The sequence below is a fragment of the Ammodytes marinus genome (assembly GCF_949987685.1).
Source record: "Ammodytes marinus genome assembly, chromosome: 3".
Taxonomy (NCBI): Eukaryota; Metazoa; Chordata; class Actinopteri; order Uranoscopiformes; family Ammodytidae; genus Ammodytes; species Ammodytes marinus.
Genome location: NC_137232.1, coordinates 30,054,283 through 30,075,617, shown reverse-complemented (window position 1 = coordinate 30,075,617; position 21,335 = coordinate 30,054,283). Strand labels below are relative to the sequence as shown.

Below are 21,335 nucleotides of genomic sequence, written 5' to 3'. Positions count from 1 at the left end.
ATTTATATAGCACAATTCAGACACAAGGCCATTCAAAGTGCTCTACAGGGGCAATATTAAAATACATAAAACACATTAGAAAACATTTAAAAGCAAATGAAAAGAAGTAGAACATTTAAATAAAATAAAAATGACAGGTTAAAATGGAAACGGAAAAATCTTCAGACTCGATTTAAATGAGCACTGCAGCACCTGCTAATGCAATACAGTAGTTCACTTTGGTCAAGCATGTTCTCCTCTCCTCGGAACTCTCCAGAATTAGATTTTTTAAGATTCTGGGTGCATGAAAGGTTCAAACAGGCTTTTGTTTCTAAGCTGTAATCGATAAACGCAAATCGGGAAATAGTGCCATGACGAATATCAAACTTTGCAATGTCAGAATCTGGTGCTACATTTGTGTGTAGATTGCAACTAAAATTCAGCTTCTCAAAATGGTGCATAGTTGAAGTGGCTACAGACACTCACTGTTGCCATTTATCTTGCACAAACACACAAAGAAACACACAAGTACCCCCATGCTTTCATGTCCATTGTCAAAGTGACAGCAGGTCCACGGCTCCCCCTAGTGGGAACAACACCAACCAGCACAATAAAACTAATACAGGAGGCTTTTGTGTACATCTCTGATTCTCTCTTTTGATCTCTTTCTCTCTCTGTCTCCCAAGACTCTCATTACTGCAACCGACCCACTGCACCTCATCCACCCACCCACTCCATATAACTTTTAACGTGATTAAAATGTGTCTCCATTCCCCATAAGGGCTTTCACACACTCACACACACACACACACACACACACACACTGATATCCCTTGTGTGAACGCAATCAAATTAGGTATTTAACTGCTGCTGCTCTTATCTCGACAAATCTGGGTGAAAAGGAAATGGTTCAGTCTCAAGTCTGATCCTTATTACACACACACACACACACACACACACACACACACACACACACACACACACACACAAACACCTATTACAGAGTTCCTGTACGGATATTTCTGATTGAGTTACACAAATGTGTGCTCAGACATCCCAGACCATCATTAGGAGTTGTGGTCCTTTGTCTGTGTTTAAGTGGACACGACTCCCTCTCTTTAACGTGAAGCTGAGAGAGTAATGAAGCTCCACCGGGCCGCTATCCTCAAGCGACCTCTGTGAGACTGAAGGAGAGCCCTGCGTCTTACATAACCGCCTATCAGCTCTCGTCAATAATGGACAAATAGCAAGAGACAAAACATTTTAAAAAAGAAGAGAGAGATTGATGAATCATTTGTCTTCATAGACAATGTTTTGCCCAAATTTTCACAGCCTGTACCCAGTGGATTGGAACTTAAATTGATTAAAATAAAAAAGAATGACAGAAGGGAAAAGGGGAAAAGTGAATCGACAGGCTGAAGCACATACTTCACCAACTTCTGACAACATCATGTCTCATGTTATGTCTTTCTCAGGCGTGATAGAGCAGAAATACTTTCAAGAAAAATGTTGCACTCCGTTTCAGAGATGGATAAGCTAAGAAGGTGATCCACCGCAGTGAGCCTGTCTAGACTGTATTTAACTGCTGTCTGCCACTCTCCTAAATGAGCATGTCAATAGGACAAACTGATGCCCTATTGATTCACACAGTCTCGGCCAGTTGCTGACACAAGTGAAACACCAGAAGCCTGTGCATGTCTGTTTGTGTGTGCGCAAAAGCAAAGACTGAGATTTAGAGTGATTTGTGTGTGTGTGTGTGTGTGTGTGTGTGTGTGTGTGTGTGTGTGTGTGTGTGTGTGTGTGTGTGTGTGTGTGTGTGTGTGTGCGTGCGTGCGTGCGTGCGTGCGTGTGCATGCATGCGTGCCCTTATTAGTTATTATGCCGTAATCTCTGTGTGTGAGTGAGTGAGTGCTGGGTGAGTGCACTGTATGTCACATTTAGGAACCACTAATAGACTTGTTAAGACCAGTGTGGCAACAGAAGTATACATTCAGCACGTAGCATCAAATTGTTTCCGTCTGTGTTGGGTTCATGTTTAGGGTTAAGCTCATGGTTAGACAGACCATTGAGTCGGGACTATAAATAGAGTACCAATACCAACATAAAAACCAAATAGTGTAAGCCTCTAGGCATTTTATAAGTTATTGAAATGAGACATTTAAAACCCCATGTGTAAGTGAGAGAGAGCAGGCAGTGCACAAAATGATCCATCACTTAGATTGATTAAACAGTCCTTAACTTAAAGCCTTTCTGTCTGAGCCTTTGTTAAAGGCATCCATCCTTCTCTTCCTGATGCTCTCAAATGACCACAAGCTACTGTAGATCTCAAATGCTACTGTGATTGTTATAGAAGGAATCTTAAAGTGGGCTCAATTATATTCTAGTCAGTTAATTTTAGAGATTCACTCAATAACTGACTTCGAATTACAGCTCAGAAAACTATATAATATGTAAGCCTATTGATTATGTTTTAAAGGTAGAGTAAGCGATTCTGGAAAGCAATTGTTGTCAAAGTAGAAGTGGTAAGAGCGTCCCCCTAGAGGCTCATTTCTCAGTGCAGCTGACATGGGTTCAATCCTACCCCTGGTCGATCTCTGCATGTCATCCCCCTCTATGCCCGGTCATCTCTGTCTCTCCAAACTGTCTAATAAAATGCAAGAAATAATCAAAAAAGTCAAAGTCAAAATCAGTGAATATCTCTGCTACCTGTTCCTACTGTTTGTGTGCTGGAAGAAAAAAAAATGGTATGTAAACAAAGTGTATGTAAACAAGGGGGGTCAACCTAGCAATTTGCACCGGAATCTTTTCTTTTTCAGCAAGCACACTCAGTAGGCCAACAGACAGCTAGCAGATCCTTAGGAGATATTAAGCATTAGAATTGCTAACTGACAACTGATAATTGTGTTGGCTAATTAATATTATAGCCTAGATTCATTTGGATATTCAGAGAATTGGTCATGTTATAGAAGAGCACATGTGCCAGATTATTAGGCACCATTTGGTAAAACTAATGTAACAGTCCTGCAGTAGGCCTATATCAGAAAAAACTGAAGACAATTACACAAAACATCTAACCTGAGACAAATTATGAGACGGAGAGATGAGACTGTATTTGAAGATGCCAGTCTGCCTATGAGTGGTCCATGTCAGAACATTTTCCACTGCACCTGATACTGGGATAATGATAGGTAGGTTTTATTTATTTATTCATTCATGATCTTGGGATGCTTCATCCTCTAACACTGCTGCCCAGCAATATTTACAAAACGAACGTAACAATACTAGAAAACTAGGTAATGTTTCTTGATTCCCATAACTTGAGTGTTTTCCATTCACAGTCTGGCAGTTATTAGTGACATCTGACGAAGTAATACTTGATAATTATTCAATGCTGCTAATTATTGGATCTGCGCTTGACTAAAAATTTGCCTGATGTTTGGTCTTTTTTCCAAAGGCTGCAGAATCTTTTTTCACTGATATTTACCACCAATGATAGTTCAGAGGGACCCTTCTTTAACCTGTGAAAAAGATCACCAGCTACAAGAAGTTGTAGAGTCTTGAATGAGCAATTAAATAAAGCTATGCAGAGAACTGCATTTCGAGGGGAAAACCCGGGCAGTTTCATGGTATAGTCTTTGACTTGGACTTTAGAATCAACCAATAAAGAATTAAAGTCCCCTGAGGTGTGCTGCTTTAATAGCTTGTAACGTAATCCCTGTACCATATAACCCCTGGTTAGAGGGATTTCCCAATCTTTTAATTACAAATTGAGGTGCTCTTGTTCTCTCTTTCTCTCTTTCCAAAGTCAATTATAACATGAGAGGTTCTTAGCGGAAGGTGTCACAGGATCTTGGTCGGTTTAATGCCTTCTGTGTAAAGCCTACTACAGTGTAACACTTACAAAGCTTTGAGTAGCTTTAAAAGGCTTTGAAACAGGTAGCTACACTGCCTCACTTAAATACAGCCCAAAGATTAGCAACAAAAGAGTTTTACATAAATAAATAAAAAACGTGTTACTTTGTAATATTGTTTGAGCCCTTCTGTCACAGTGACGCACTTTCAATATGATCAAAATATCAACGTTGATGATGGTAAGAGCTAAGAGGAATGCAATCAAACAAACACACACAATAGATGTGCCTATTGAAGCTGCACTAAAATGAATTAACATCATTAAAAAAAAGCTAGTTTGTAGTGATATTTATGGAAATGGTCAAATGTCTCCACATCACAGTAACGTTTTTGTGGCCGCCTGACCAATTAAGTATTTAGTGAGGATACCAGCGCCCAAGTTAAATATTCACTTGTTTTCCAAGATGAATAAAAGATGAGACTTGATGCATCTAACTGCATGTGTATGCGTTTGTCTGAGTCCTGATTGTGTGTGTGTGTGTGTGTGTGTGTGTGTGTGTGTGTGTGTGTGTGTGTGTGTGTGTGTGCGTGTGCGTGTGCGTGTGCGTGTGCGTGTGCGTGTGCGTGTGCGTGTGCGTGTGCGTGTGCGTAACCTAAGAAACGCTGGTTGAGTGCACAATTTCACTCACTACTTGTCTGGTGTCGATGGGTTACAAACTTCATTAGGCTCTGATTAAGAATCCAGACTGACACACACACACAACCTATTTCACATAATGAGAAAATCAACAATACAATACGCAGTGGGTAAAATACATTCCTGCACTTAGCCACATGCTTATTTAAGGTTATGGTAATAAAAAATAAAATAGGCCTATATAAAATATATAGCCTATACAGTAGTTTATCAAATTTCATATTTTAATTTTCAACTTTTTTTTGTATTTGAGATTTGTTCCTCTCTCTTCAACCCTCCCCTGTCTCCACCACTCACTCTCCACCAATTCCCCACTCTTGCTGTTCCTGTCTGTCAGGCAACACAATTAGTAAAGTAGCCTGCCTGGACTTCTTCTCCTTACATAGGCCGATGCCAGACTCTAAACACTTTCACTGAACACGTGCCTCCAGTCAAGAGAGAAGACGGAGCCGTTACTCTGACTGGCTGTAGTCAGTAAACATTTGCTGTTTGCTGTATCTCAAAGTTGTGCTAAAAACACAGCAGCTCTGGTGATATTATGTTCTGATTTTCTTTTTCTTGCCTTAAAGTAATGTGGAGCACAGAACTAGTCCAGCATAACATGTCTTGAAATCACATCTCACTCAAAAAGAAAAGTGAGTGACAGAGGAGTAGAGAAACAACTGTGGGGATCCTGTAACTCTTTCACCTTCACACCCCGAACCAATCAACTGGGGAAGCTCATCTAATCAGATGGGCTGACAGAACATCCAGATTGTGCACACACACACACACACACACACACACACACACACACTGATAGACCCATGAGCACATGAAATATTCTTCATAATGTGACACTCTAACCTCTGAAGCCCCCTCCCCTCACTGTCTCTCCCAGCATTCCCTGTTTTGTATCCAATAAAATCGGGGCTTTTGATTAATCTGTTTCCCCATTAGGCTGATTAAATTCTCTGCTTTAATTCAGTGTGTGTAATCAAACATCAGCAGTGTGATTATATCCATGGCTACTTTGGCATTTAGGTTAAAAGGGGATGTACTAGATTAATGCTTTTTGTTTTTCGGCAAAGTTTGATGGAACAATTATTTTTCAGCTTGATAACCATTTAGTTTCCCACATAAAAACATGGACACTTATTTCCTGTCCTGAAGCAGCTAGCACCAGCTTAAATGAAACACCACTATTTCACCAAAGCATGTTTCAAGCACTACACTATAACAAATAGTACAGTTACAGGGCACCATGGAGGTATTGCCACACTGCAATGGCCTAAAGCAGTGTTTTAAAATAAAAAAAGAATGATGAAAACCTTAAGAACATACTGTTACAGCTGTACCCTCTTAAATACAATACAAGAAGACTAGACTGACACTGACAGAGCACAAGAGTGAGCCTGTGCCGGATGTTCATTCAGCACTGAGGCGTTCAGGAGCAGCATGTCCACTGGCTGACTGTCAGTTTGTAAATACTTTTATTTTCTCTCTGGGACTAAGTGTCCCATTCACTCACATTGTGCCACATGGCCCGGACTAGATAAGTAGCGTTAACATTCACTACATTTGCACAGAGGAAATATTGACTGGATAATCTCCTGATTTGTCAACACGGCCACCATGTTCAAGATGCCCATTAACGACAGAGTGAACATGTGCACATTGGAAGCAGCAGTTGCTGACTCACAAACACACACACACACACATGCTCTCCTCCTCAAGTGAAAACACACACTATCATCAGGCTTGTACACTCAACAAAAATATAAATGCAACACTTTTGTTTTTGCTCCCATTTTTCATGAGATGGACTTAAAGATCTAAAATTCATTCCAGATACACAATTGTACCATTTCTCTCAAACATTGTTCACAAATCTGTCTAAATGTGTGATAGTGAGCACTTCTGCTTTGCTGAGATAATCCATCCCACCTCACAGGTGTGCCACATCAAGATGCTGATCTGACATCATGATTAGTGCATAGGTGTGCCTTCGACTGTCCACAATAAAAGGCCACCCTGAAATGTGCAGTTTTGTCTCATAGCAAAATGCCACAGATGCCACAAGCATTGAGGGAGCGTGCAATTGGCATGCTGACAGCAGGAATGTCAACCAGATCTGTTGCTCGTGCATTGAATGTTCATTTCTCCACCATAAGCCGTCTCCAGCAACTTCGCACAGCCATTGAAGAGGAGTGGACCAACATTCCACAGGCCACAATTGATTTTTTTATCTGATAAACTCTATGCGAAGAAGATGTGTTGCACTGCATGAGGCAAATGGTGGTCACACCAGATACTGACTGGTTCTGAGTCCCCAGACCCCCAATAAAGCAAAAAAATGCACATTTCAGAGTGGCCTTTTATTGTGGACAGTCGAAGGCACACCTGTGCACTAATCATGATGTCAGATCAGCATCTTGATGTGGCACACCTGTGAGGTGGGATGGATTATCTCAGCAAAGCAGAAGTGCTCACTATCACACATTTAGACAGATTTGTGAACAATGTTTGAGAGAAATGGTACAATTGTGTATCTGGAATGAATTTTAGATCTTTAAGTCCATCTCATGAAAAATGGGAGCAAAAACAAAAGTGTTGCATTTATATTTTTGTTGAGTGTAGTTTGAGTGACACAGGGTTAGATTGTAAAAAAAGGCATTAATCCAATGGTTTTGTTGAGAAAAACTGGATATACTGTATAGTTTGACCTTTTAAGATTCCTATGAAGCATTCAGTAGCAAAATGAAAAGCACTCTGTGGGGGAACTGTCATAACAGCCTATGATGAGGTGACATAAGCCAATTTTTCCTTTATTTGTTTACGTTCTGTTTTCTTTACGGTGGGTGTGACTGTGTAGAAGGAATGTCCAGAACACTGATACACACTGACCCGGAAAAGGAAGTGGACAGACAGTTGTTTTATTAGATTACCAAGGCAATGATCACAAACCTTCAAACACACTTACACACACACACACAGGCCCATGTACACACATATGGCAAGGTCCCAGGGCGAAATGCCAGCAGCACATGGCCATATGAGCTCCCATAGCCAGGTTGATCCAACAGGGATACGACCAAGCATAGGTCATGTTATTATTGTATTGAATAGCTTATGTTTGCAGAATATAGGCACAGGATCTGTGATGAGAACAAATGGGATGTTCAAATGACCAAAATACAGTTCATGGAATTCATGTTAAGCCAGCGGCCTATCCAAATATAAAACACAAAGGGACAACTCCTTTCTAAGAAACCCTGTGCAGATCATTATATGTTAAAACATTTTAACAGGTATATTTGGATTGTTTGGATTTCTGGAGAAAATGTTTTTGTGTTGTCTCCCCATGCTGGCAGAGGATAGCAGTGAATGTGTGAAGTCTTTCATGTACAGGTACAGCTACAAGCGCAAACCGAAGGTCTCTGGGATAAGTGCTTTATTCGGGATCATTCTTTTCATTTTCCTCTCCTCTGGAAACGACAGCACAATGAAGTCTACAGCGGCCACATGCTGTTTTCCTGCCTGAGGGCTTAGCAGCGATCCACAATCACTCACTCAACATGACGCTTTGTCACAGACGAGAAAACCAAAAGAAAAACTACGTAAAAAAAACTGCGGATTTAAAGGAAAAAAAAAAACACATTTCATCTAACATGGGCGATTCAATCCATATTTTCTGTGTGCTGTATGTGTTACGGTGTGGCAGACAGGCAGGCAGGACCCAAATGCAAGACGTATCAAATAAGGTGATTTATTAGCTCAAAAAGGCAACCAAAAAACACCAACAAGCAAAAAGTAAAACAAAGTCCAGGAGCACATGAAACAAGGAACAGAGGGAACACACAAGACAAAGACTCACCGACACTGACAAACCATAATGTACAGACAAGGAACAAAGGAACACAAGGAGTATATATACTAGACACAAGACAGGGTAGACAACGAGGGACAGGTGCCACACATTAGGGGATGGAGCAGCAATCACACTTGACAGGACATGGGGAGGAACAAGACAGACATACCAAAATAAAACAGGAAACACCAAGACAAGACAAAGACAGACCATGACAGTACCCCCCCCCCCCCCCCCCCCAAAAAAAGGTCAACTTCCAGGCGACCACACACTGGAAGAAAAAAAGTCAAACCCAAACAGGGTGGGTGGAGGGGAGCCAGGAGGAGGGAAACAAACGGGCGGACCCCATGGGCAGGCACTGGGGGCAAAACCCTTCGAGCAGGGGGCGAGACCCCTCAGGCGGCAACGGAGGAGGAGACCCCTCGGACAGGAACGGAGGACGGTCCCCCTCGGGCAGGAGCAGGGGGCAGTCCCCCTCAGGAAGACGAATAAAGCAGGCCTCTCCTGGCAGGCGGGTTCCCTCACGAAAAGTGAGGAGTGGGCTCAGGAACTAGACAGTGTTCTTGTGGTTGCTTTGGTTCCTTCAGGAGCTGGCTGCTAGCATGCTGGGGCTGGTAGCTAGCATGCTGGGGCTCTTGAGGTTGCTTGGGCTGGTAGCTAGCATGCTGGGGCGGGTAGCTAGCATGCTCGGGTTGGTAGCTAGCATGCTCGGGTTGGTAGCTAGCGTGCAGGGGTTGGTAGCTAGCATGCTCGGGTTGGTAGCTTGCGTGCAGGGGTTTGTAGCTAGCATGCTGGTTGCAGGAGACCGGGGGCTGGAGCTTGCTGCTGGAGGCCGGGGACTGGAGCTTGCTGCTGGAGGCCGAGGGCAACTCGGGAGCTGGAGAGCATTGAGAAAATGGATGGCAATCCAAACTCACCACCCCCACTCTGATAGTCCTTAAGGCAGGAGGAGGCTGGTAGCTGGGGTCCGGGGGCTGGAAGCAGGAAACCGGGGGCAGTGGCTGGAGGCTGGAGCATGGAGGCTTAGGACGGTCGCAAAAATCCGGTGGCAGTGGCATATAGCTCTCAGGCCAAAAAACTGTGGGGTTGAGAAGCTCGAATGCCCACTTGGGTAAGGCGCCCTCCAACTTGGGCTTAGCAGCGACAGCTTTGTATATACGCCCCAACACCTGCACCTGCTCCTTCCTGCTGGGAATGTTCTCCTGCTGGGAATGTTCTCCCAGCCGTCCATGGCACTGATAAAATAAAATAGCATGTCTTCCAACTCACGGTAAAAAAGAGTGTCTACTGGGCCCATTTCAGGTCTGTACATTCTGTTACGGTGTGGCAGACAGGCAGGCAGGAAAGCATGACCCAAATGCAAGACGTATCAAATAAGGTGATTTATCAGCTCAAAAAGGCAACCAAAAAACACCAACAGGCAAAAAGTAAAACAAAGTCCAGGAGCACATGAAACAAGGAACAGCGGGAACACACAAGACAAAGACTCACCGACACTGACAAACTATAATGTACAGACAAGGAACAAAGGAACACAAGGAGTATATATACTAGACACAAGACAGGGTAGACAACGAGGGACAGGTGCCACACATTAGGGGAGGGAGCAGCAATCACACTTGACAGGACATGGGGAGGAACAAGACAGACATACCAAAATAAAACAGGAAACACGGGGAACACCAAAACAAGACAAGACAAAGACAGACCATGACAGTATGTCTATACATTTTAAACATGCATGAAAAAAAACATTTGTATTCATGTATATGTTTTGGGCTTCATGCATTTTGTTGAGATGATGATGTATTCAAACAATACGTCCAGCCTTTGACTGTATGAATGTATGTGTCACATTATAAAATGACAGCACTTTTTAGAATAAGCCCACTTTCCTCACTTTTTGTTTACCTGTCAACTTGTTCAAAACATAGGTGAAACGATCGAATCAGAGTTGGTGTTGAGTGTGTGAGTGACAGTGAGGGCGGGTCAGCTGGTGGGTTTCACTTTGAGATCAATAGGTTAAATGACAAGGCTGCAGTATGTGGGCTCCATGGCTGAATGTGCTGATCCATGAGTCCAGTTCAAAACTTTCCTTTCTAGACTTTTTTCACACCCCAGATCTCCACTGTTACATCATATTCCAGTTTGAATCTTTAATAAAACAAGAATGGAGTGAACATCACATCCAGTAAACCAGCAACATGACATCATTAAAAAACTACGAGCCCCACAACCAACCACCACCCAAGTTACCAGAGCAACAAACATCCATCAACATCCATCCCTCTAAGCAGTTCTGCTGTTGTTGTTGCCATGGCACCGCAATAGCCCCAGAGAGTACTAAGGAGTCCTTAGAAAACAAATTCACACACAAAGTAGTTTAGATTACCTGTAGGGCATGCCTGTCTGGCTCTTGACCGTGTCCAGCAGTGACAGTGAGTGGAAGTTGAGAAACTCTTCCAGCTTTTTGAGCTCCGCCACACTGTTGGGTTTGTTTCTTGTCCACAACATCAGAGGAGCGTAGGGTTGCAGCCCCATGCCCGCTGACACCTGTCTGCCTAGCTTCCCCTGGCCCGGGCCTTGAGCCTGAACTTTGGAGCCCTTCTGCTTGGGGTTTGGGATGTCCGGGCATGTTGCCTTGTACAGGTACATCTTTTCCCACTGCTTTGCTATTCACCTTCTTATCCTCTCTTTCAGTCTCTCCCGTCTCCTGTGAGTCCGTCCCACGAACATGTACGCTCAAGAGTACAATCCAGGTATAGGCCCCCGTCGCCCACGCAGCACTCTACGGAGCAGAGCAGACTCGCTGTGTGTGTGAGTGTGTGATTAGAGTTCAAAGAAAATGGAAGTATTGGAAGTACAAAGGGAAGTATTCCTCTGGATGAAGCTCCACATTAAGCATGTTGGTCTTCGTTAGAAACCCAGAGAACGAAGAAATGCAAGGTAAATCCAACCAGGAAAAAATGTCACTTAGAGACCATTCCATTCTGCTGGCTGCAGGTACTGTGCAAACAGGCAAAAACAGGCTTTTCCCTCACATGTTCTCCTCCATATAGGATGTGCCACATATGTTCTCTGCCACACATGACAGACAGAGAGACATACACAGAAATACAACTATCTCCCCCTCTCTCTTTTCTGCTCTCTCTCTCTCTCTCTCTCTCTCTCTCTCTCTCTCTCTCTCTCTCTCTCTCTCTCTCTCCACCACACAACAAACACTCCTGCTGTCACTCTGCCCGCTCAGCCCGTCTACATTAAAAGCTCAGTTTGGTTTTGCTCCCTATTTAATAGCATGGGAATCTGGGACATTTTTTCCCGCCCTCTCTTTCCTCCTCCTCCTCTCTCCCTCTCTCTCTCTCTCCCTCCTTTTACAGTTTTTTCTCTCCAACTCCCTCTTATCCTCTCTCCCACTTTCACTTTCCCCATCATCCCTCCGGTGTTCCCTTCCTCAAAATCCCTCTCTCACTTACTCCCGAATTCCTCTCTTGTATCTCATCTAGCATTCATGTCTCCCGCATGAGTGCATGCTTGTTGTTTAACTGACTTATTCCTTCACCCAGCCCTTTAATATTTCTTCTTAATCATTTGCTTATCCTGCTCTCCCTTGCGCATCTGACTCTCTCCAAACAAAGTTAGATCTGGGAGTTTTGCCCATAACAAACACCTTAAGTTAACACATACACACACACACACACACACACACACACACACACACACACACACACACACACACAAGCGCGTGCAAACAGGCGAGCCGGTGCGATGCACAATTGCACACAATTGCAGTCTGAAGGCAGTGTTTTCGTATTGAAGTGAACAACAGCAAAAACGGGGGAATCCTTTTTCTGTTTTGGTGTCTGTCTTTCTCTTCAGCTCAACACACACACACACACACACACACACACACACACACACACAGTATGCAATCTCCCACCTCTGGCCTCCTCTTGGGAGTTTACAATGACATCACGTCTGGTCCTCCAGTGGATTGTGGGAATCATAAGGAATGCCATGCTCCCATATCAGGAAATTTGAGTTGCGACACACACCGTCACTCTGCACACACACACACACACACACACACACACACACACACACACACACACACACACACACACACACACACACACACACACATACACACACACACACACACACACACACACACACACAAACAGATGTTGAACTTGGACCTCTTTTCTTCCAACAAATCATTTTGGCACTTTCAACTTTGGCCAAAAATAAACATGCACACACAAACAAAGCCCAACATTAACAATAATAATGACCCGTGGAAACAGGAATTCACTTTTGTTATGTCTGTAACCAGCTGTGAATAACTTGTTGATGCTCTTTATCACAATATAAATCCATCATGGTAACCCTTAAACCTCAGGATCAAGTTGCTTTCTTCCCGCAGGTACCAGGTATACTGACTGCTTGGCTGTTTCTTAAACCACACAATCCAAGAAATGGCATAAATAAATTGCTTGCAATGTCTCACAGTGTATTTTTTCATACTTCATTCTAGTCTGACAAGAGTTTCTGCCCCTGAAAGAATACGAAACTGTGCCTGAAGCTGATGGTCTTAATGCAAAAGCCGCTGTGAACACACACACACACACACACTTGCATAGAATGAGGTAGGGAGAATGGCAGCGGCGCAGCTGTGTCCATTGTCCGGTAAGATGGATGGAAAAACTGATCCTGTCAGGCAGCGGGAATGTCAGCAGAGCTTATGCAACCCACAGTGTGTTTATGGTGTATTTATAGACACACATCCATACACATGGAGACTACCAATACACAGCATTTAATGCATATATAGTGAACCTTACTGTAAACTTAAATGATTTTAAAAAGTTCAACTTTTCTGTTTTGCTGCTTGTTGCTAGTGTTTTGTAGGTCTGTGTGTTGTGTGTGTCCATTTGTGTTTTCTCATTGAAACATGTTGCCAGTGTTTTGCACCAGCGAGCTTGTTATGAGACATTCGAGTTTTGTTGATTTGAGTGACTTTTGGAGGCGAGGTGAACTGAAATTCACAGATGCATGTTAGTAATGCAGACTGTGTTACTCTCAGACTTTTGCACATGTGGCTCTATTTGTGCCCACTGTCATTTAGCAATAGAAAAAAAGGGAGGATTCAAGGAGGAAATGCTAAGTGGAACCTCATACGGAGAACAGGTTAATGTTTTTTGTTTTACTTTTCATCCTAACAACGTAAACTTCTTCACACTCGCTCGCTGTTACTGTCAGAATTTCACCTGTTTTATTTTCATGTTCCCTGAGACTAATTAGCCACCTTTTTCTGTCTCTTTCATTTTGCCCCCACCACCCCCACATGCACTCCTTCCAGCGAGTGAATCCCTATATAATGATTGCATATGACTGAAAATTACCCAGTGTGTGCACAACAGAATAGAAACAGATCATGTAAAGCAGGGTAGCATTGTATAACTTTTTTGGTTGATGAATTTTATGAAATTATACGACGACTCAAATTGTAACCTCTTGTAAAGCGTATCAAACTTATTTTTTTCTTAATTTCATTTTAGCTTATATCCATCTTTTTTTACTTAATGGGCAAGCTCTTTTCTAGGCCATCTCAATCTATGGGAGCAATAATTACGCCAATGATCAGCCTCCTGCCCTCGGGGTACTGTCCTGTTCCAGTTCAACACCAGTCGGTTGGCCTAGATTCTCGACTACATCCCATTGCTATTATCAATGGAAATCTAAACCAGCTTAATGCTGAAGGGTGAGAGCATGTGTGAGGATGATAACATTATGTTACATTGACTTGGAAAAATATATTGACAATAAAGTTGGCATTGCATAATAAACTTTAACTTTTTGGCTGCCCCGGCCCATGGCACCTCTATTTATCTCACTGCTCTTTTAATCAGCGAATGCGTTTTAGAAGATGAATCCAGAAGAGAAAAACAACTATTCAGCTTCATGTTGTGGTTTGGCTACTTCAGAAAGGCTTTTTAATCTACTGAGGGGTGGAAGCTTCTTTGTGAATGAAAACACTCATATTGGCAGCATCCCAATGCTCCATCCATCAAGTTGTATTGGAACATGTGTAAGGGATCATGTTGCCACACCTTTGTCTCTGATGCCAAAGGTGTGAGGGAATATAAAACCAATACCTGGTAGAATAAGGGTCAGTGGTACAGTTGACTGTGATACTCTTTCCAACAACCAATCAATTTGCCTTGCTTTCTTGCTGTTGTAGGGAAAGACAACAACTGTGTGCACAAGGTCTTTATGAATCATATTACAATAACAGACATAAAAGACAGAAGATTAGGTTTGTCAGTTAAAATGCATAAACAAATACAAATATTTATGATTTCTAGCTTGTTGGCATCTTTCAGAATTGTTTGCAGCATTACGGTAAGGAGTTATTTAGGGCACATGATTAATAACTGCATACAGATAACTAAGAAAATGAATGGTTTAAATACTGAAAGACACATTTGCATTACATTCATTGGTGGCAGATAAAAAATATATTTGAGGGGGGGACAATCAAAGGCTATTTTGAGCTCCGTTCTAAAAGCCTGGGATTTCTGTGGTGATATTCTGCCCCAGTTTTTATGCAGAATCACTGGAGAGCAAATAAAATCGTAGCAATTGTTCAGATTCAAACGACAGAGAGAGAGAGAGAGAGAGAGAGAGAGAGAGAGAGAGAGAGAGAGAGAGAGAGAGAGAGAGCTGGCAGTGTGTGTGTGTGTGTGTGTGTGTGTGTGTGTATGTGTGTGTGTGTGTGCGCGTGCGTGCGTGCGTGTGCGTGCGTGCGTGTGTGTGTGTGTGTGTGTGTGTGTGTGCGCGCGTGCGTGTGTGTGCGTGCGTGCGTGAGTGCGTGTGTGTGTGTGTGTGTGTGTGTGTGTGTGTGTGTGTGTGTGTGTGTGTGTGTGTGTGTGTGTGAAGGCGACTTTTAGAGAGGTTCGCATCCTGCTGTTTTTTTTATGTCTGAGTCAATTGTTACTTGTTGTTTCAGGCATAACTGGCTCCAAAATAACAGAGCCCCGGTGATCATATACTTTGACAAACAACCCATTAAAAACAGTTGCACATACACACACTCCACATGCACCTGTCAATCTGTCAGGGAAGCCTTGAGAGGCTTTCACCATCTATTTGTGAGGCTGTAAACAAAGAGCATGTGAAGTGCGCACCAAACCAAGCCAACTCTTTAATAACATTAGAAAGCCACAAGACCAAATGCTATATTTAAACCTGTTCAATTCCGTATGTACTTACAGTTTTTCTCAGTTGATTTGGTGCTTTTCTCAGATCAGAATTAAAATTCTCATAACAATTAGTTCAACCTCCGCAACTTTTAGTCATTTGAGCACATCATAGTAGCAATTTCTCCTTCCTCTGAACAAATTGCAAATGCTTTTGGACATGTATCAGTTTCTTTCATACAATTCTCTGCTGTTTTATAACATTGTCATTTGCTTATGTCATGTCAGTCAAAATGAACTGTACTTATGGATGCTGAATAGTAATTCCCAATAAAACTAATAGTCTTCATTTCATTGCTTGAGTCATTACATACAAAATTGTACAGTATATGTATGTACATATACAGTAAAAATGTGAAACATACGTATTCAGTGTCTTGTACTCACTTACTCCCCTAACTACAGCAATGTGTAACTTTACTGTAGTTTTCAAATGGCTGTACAAGAGTGTATAGTGCTGTCTTGAGCATTTTAGTGTCACCGAGTACTGACCTTTTTTTTGCATTGGAAAACACTGAGAGAATAAACTGTCATAATGAAAACATGACAAAGCCATTTGACTATCTTGGTCATAAATGATGGTGTCAAGACTTCTCATTTTGATGACTCTGGCAGTTTCATTGACATGAATACTTGCTTTTGAGGAATAGACTATCCATTTTGGGCAAGTGACGTACTTTTGCAGGTTATCCACTAGGTTTTGAAGTTTGCACTAATTGTTTTGAGAAATGCACTAACTGCTGTGCAAATGTTAATAGTGATGTGAGAAAAGCACCAAAGCGACTGAGAAAAACTGTATTACGTTAAGGGGGAATGCTGTGGTTTTTATAGTTATTTGACCTGAGGTGGTCATTTCGACAGAAACACCTGCTCATACACAAACTCCTCACTACGCATTGGATACACAGTGACAGTGATGATAGACGATAGACACATTATATTGTATTGCTTATTTGATTTATTTTAGATATTTAAAGATAGATAGATAGATAGATAGATAGATAGATAGATAGATAGATAGATAGATAGATAGATAGATAGATAGATAGATAGATAGATAGATAGATAGATAGATAGATAGATAGATAGATAGATAGATAGATAGATAGATAGATAGATAGATAGATAGATAGATAGATAGATAGATAGATAGATAGATAGATAGATAGATACAGAGTAAGTTTGTACGAGGATAATGTAACACCTGTACCTCCTGTAAGCTGATGTGTACACAATGCCACCTCTAGGGAAAAATGGCCAAAAAAAGAGAACACACGACACAATGAAGCACAGTTATTATACATGTAAAACACGTGGCGGATGGAAGTTGCTGCCAAAAAAAATATCTTAAGTACAATGCCCTAACCCTTTCACTCATGCCAATTAATTTACTATTATACATGTTGAGTAGACCTTAACATTTTGTCACCACAATGCGTGGTTTCTTGATCACCCGTGTCTACAGTCTCTGCTTGGCTTTGTTTTCCTAAATGAGAGAGTGAATGGAACTGAAAGCAGCATGGAGGCTTGGGAAGTAAAGGGATAGAGGGAAGAATAGACGAGAGGAGATAAGAGGAAAGGGTTGGAATACAGACAGATAAATGTGGAGCTTTAGGCTTGAATGATTGGAACGGGACTCCGACGGATTAGTGGTAAGAAAGGAGAGTAGGGCGACGAGAGGGGAGACATGATGAGAAAAATGGTGGTAGTTCTTCTGGGGGTGGGAGCAGGGGGGGGGGGTAACCCAATGATGAAAATATCCATGTGTGAGAACACGGAGAGGACGAGATCACCAGCACTTCAGCTGCACTGACAGCCTATAACTTCCAAAAGTGGAAAGCCCCGGAAAACAAAACCCTCCATGCTCCCTGTCCCCCAGTCACGCAGAGATGAATCAAAACACTCCCTCCAGCCTCCATATGTTTTGTCACCATGGTGTTAGGAGACGTCAACACAGTCTAATGCAGAAAGACAGATGCTGGCTATTAACATTAGGGGCCAGATCAGGTGACACAACTCTGAGGCGGGGGTCGTTAGGAGCAGCGTGACTCCTCTGACACACAATGCCCACAAATGAAATCATAGGGACAGGAGGGGGAACCACTTGTCAACACGTGGTGCTGATGGTGCAGCCCAAAAATACTTGACTAATGTAATCACCAAACATGCGTACACCATGTATTCCTTACTTACTGTTGCACACACATACTGTACTAACACACTGTTCATGTCCTGATTGTAGTGTTACTGTGTGTAGAGAAGCAAAAAAAAAAGCCGATAATAGAGAAGAAAAAAAAGGCGATATTGTGTACACGTGTGTGTGTGTGTGTGTGTGTGTGTGTGTGTGTGTGTGTGTGTGTGTGTGTGTGTGTGTGTGTGTGTGTGTGTGTGTGTGTGTGTGTGTGTGTGTGTGTGTGTGTGTGTGTGTGTGTGTGTGTGTGTGTGTGTGTGTGTGGGTGTGGGTGGGTGTGGGTGTGTGTGGAAGTGGGAGTGGCACTACCAAGTGGAGCCAATCATTCGGGCACCAACAAGCAGCGCTGCACAATATATTAGGCCTTCACTCACTGTCAAGCGAAGCATGGCCACATAGAAGCTACTAAAGCTCTATCTCAAACACACACACACACACACACACTCAGACACACTCACAGGGCTGGACTGACCTGTAGGGCATGCCAGTCATATGTGCGACTGTGTCCTCTTTGCCCAGTCCAAACATCTTCAGGTACCAGTTGGTCTCCATCTCCCTGATTAGCGCCGCCTTGTTTCGATGCTGCGACCCCCCTGATCCCTTCCCGGAGGTGGAGTTGCGCTTTGCATCCTGGGAGTTGCTGCGCTGGGTTTTGGTCCCACTGAGCGAGGCCACCGACTGTTTGCGGTGCATGTGGTGCGGCTGTATTCCGCCGCTGGGCCCCCCGACGCGGGCGGCTAGCATGGCCCCAGAGGGTGCCCCCCCCTCCCCTCAAGGGCAGAGTTCAGACAGCAAGGTGAAGAAGGAGGGGCCTCAGGGTTTCCAGGTCCTTGTTCTTTCCTTTTGATTTTCTTTTCTCTTTTTTTGGCTGAAAACTGAAGAGTGATGGACGTCCAATGCAAGCTCGTCAAACTGTTGTTCCTCTACTTTTTTTGGGGCGATTTCTGCAGTTCTCAAACTCTTCACATTTGCTTTTTTGACTTTTGTTTTTCAGCTCTGTCTCCTATCTGTTTATCTTGCAGTTTCTTTGTCTCCTCTTTCTCTCTTTCTGTGTGTCTGTCTGTCTCTCTCTGTGTCTGTCTGTCTGTTTTGCCCGTGCAGCGTGCTCTCTGCTCTCTTATAGCCTCAACCAGCATGAAACAGGATCCTGGTTTCCCTTGTCTCGTCACTGCCTGCCCTGGCCTAAAAGGAGGGAGCCAAACTTGCCAGGGTGGCGACAATGAATACACGCTCACACACGCTCACACAGCATACACAATGGTGGTACACAGTTACGTCCTAATAAAATTATAGAAATACACAGACAATTCGTACGAGTGAGCACAGACATACTGTATAATGCACATTGAAAAACAAAATGTAAAGTAAGGTGAAATTGATTACAAAAAATCAATTTGAATGTGGATGTAAGTAGGCAAACAACATAATGGAAATGGTTTGAAGCAGAGCTATTACCAGTGATTAACACACAGCAGACGTACACTGGCACACGCATTAAGGTTTCTTTTTATCTTCAGGGTTGGTAACAGGGACAACTCTATATTTACACGCCTCCTAGAAACATTTCAGAGTCTCAGAGTCTTAACACCATTCCTTAGGTCTGAAGACTGCAGACTGGTGGTAGAGAGACAAAACTTTACACCTCTGCCTGCCAGGCATAACAATGTAACATAGACGTCTGGCTGCAACACACGTCAAAGTATGTGAGCACTGACACACAGTATGTTAAAGGTGAAGTAAGCGATTTATTTATGTTAATATAAGTGTTAAATCGCTCTTTATTCATACAGTGATCACTTACATAGTGTGCGCGTTTCATAAAGCCGATCTCTCAGTCACCCGCTCTGCATGTAATCGGCAAATAAACTTTTCGGGAACGCTACAAACCGGCAACCGTCTCACTGCCGGTGCACGCACAGAGCGACAGATGGGTGAATGTTTATGTGCCTACAATGGCAGAGCAGGTAAAAATTCTTCTCAATGTCTGTTTTGATGGTTTTTATCATGTTTTATCACACTTACTTATCTGAGATGATGCTAGATAACTCGCTGTTTGAAGACCGCAGTGCATTAATGTGGTGTTGTGGGGACGAGGGAGGGGACTGCTAACTGCAGTCAGTGACAGGAAGTTAGCTAAACAGACCATTCCGCTTACTGAACCTTTAAGTATTTTTCTTATTTAAGCCTCGAAACCATATAGGGGAAGGTGGGGTGATTTGTGCAACTTTTTACTCAAAGTGATTTTAAAGTGAGGCCTTGACAGTTATGTCTCCAACTCAAATATGTACATATATTTCAGGATGTTGTGCATCCCTGGCAATAAAAACTTTGGATCTGGAATAAACTGTTTAAGAAATATAGCTTCCGGAAAAAAAGTTGTCTTGTCGCACAATACGTGGGGTGATTTGTGCGTCATTGTGTCACAATGACAAAGTCACCATCATCATCTTTCTGGCCATCTGAACTCTCATCAGTGGTGTCATTAAGCAACCCTGTCTCATCAAATTACGTTCCCAGAGGACTATTCGGCATTCTCAATTACGTTTGACCATTTACGTATTTTGTCCATGATTACGTTTTTATGAACATATTCGGCATTCTCAATTACGTTTGACTGAAAAACGTATTTTGTCCGAAATTACGTTTTTATGAACATATCGCAAACAAGTTCGTTCTCAGCCTAGAGCTGTTCAGGATGCTCAATTACGTTTGGCTACAAAACGTATTGATTACGTTTTAATAAACATATCGCATACATTCGTTCTCAGCCTATTTTTTGCCATTTATTTACCTCTAGGATTATGTTTGGTTGAAGTGTGCATTGTCTGGGCGGCTGCCTGAACTACAGCGCTGCAGGAAATTAATATGTTCCATAGATATGTTCACATGTTTCTTCATTCATTCATTCAAACAAACTGGTGAAGGCAATTGACGTTCCGACATGGCCACGCCCCCTTTGGGTGGAAAACAAAGCGATTTTGACTATAATGCAAAAAATTGCGGTCCAAAACAGCACAAAAAGAAAACGATCAGAGGTAAATAAGTTACAATTTGACCGACAGACACAATGTTAAGATCCTTTACAACTTCTCTGCCAGCTAGATAACGTTAAACTAGACTACGGAACTACACAGGGCTGCAGGGAAAATAGGGTGACGTCAGACGCACGCCCCTCTACAAACCAATCAGTATCGAGGAATGCTAAACGAGCCTATCGGCAGCCCTGAGCTAAAAAGATTTCTAGCGAGACCTATGTACTTTATTTTCATAATCTTGATATTGCGAATTCATATGATCTGTCTGAAGTCTGATAGGCTAATTCTCAAGAAATGTTCGGTACACAAATAGGCTACGTGCCAAGCTGTTGATCAACTGGACACAATCAAAGATAGCACACACACACACAGCTGACAAGAGCGCTCCCTCCCTCCCTCCACCCTCCGCCGAGTTTTTTTTCCCAGAGCAAATTTTTGAAGTCAAGGGTTATCATGGTGACACAAATACGTC

At 42.7% G+C, this 21,335-nt stretch overlaps 1 protein-coding gene across 2 annotated transcripts in view; it reads right to left on the bottom strand.

Moving 5' to 3' along the window:
• The window catches only part of kcnab1a (potassium voltage-gated channel subfamily A regulatory beta subunit 1a), a gene marked incomplete at its 5' end in the record, with an annotated part of 94,562 nt that extends 75,990 nt beyond the window's left edge, over positions 1 to 18,572 (bottom strand). The window contains one exon of one of the 2 annotated variants that reach the window (XM_080025139.1): positions 18,301 to 18,572. In XM_080025139.1, coding sequence (XP_079881265.1) covers positions 18,301 to 18,572 — 272 coding nt within the window. Of the gene's footprint in view, positions 1 to 10,770; positions 11,034 to 18,300 lie in introns of those variants that run through there. The other variant, XM_080025140.1, reaches the window with a different exon arrangement.
• Between the last annotated feature and the right edge of the window lie 2,763 nt (positions 18,573 to 21,335).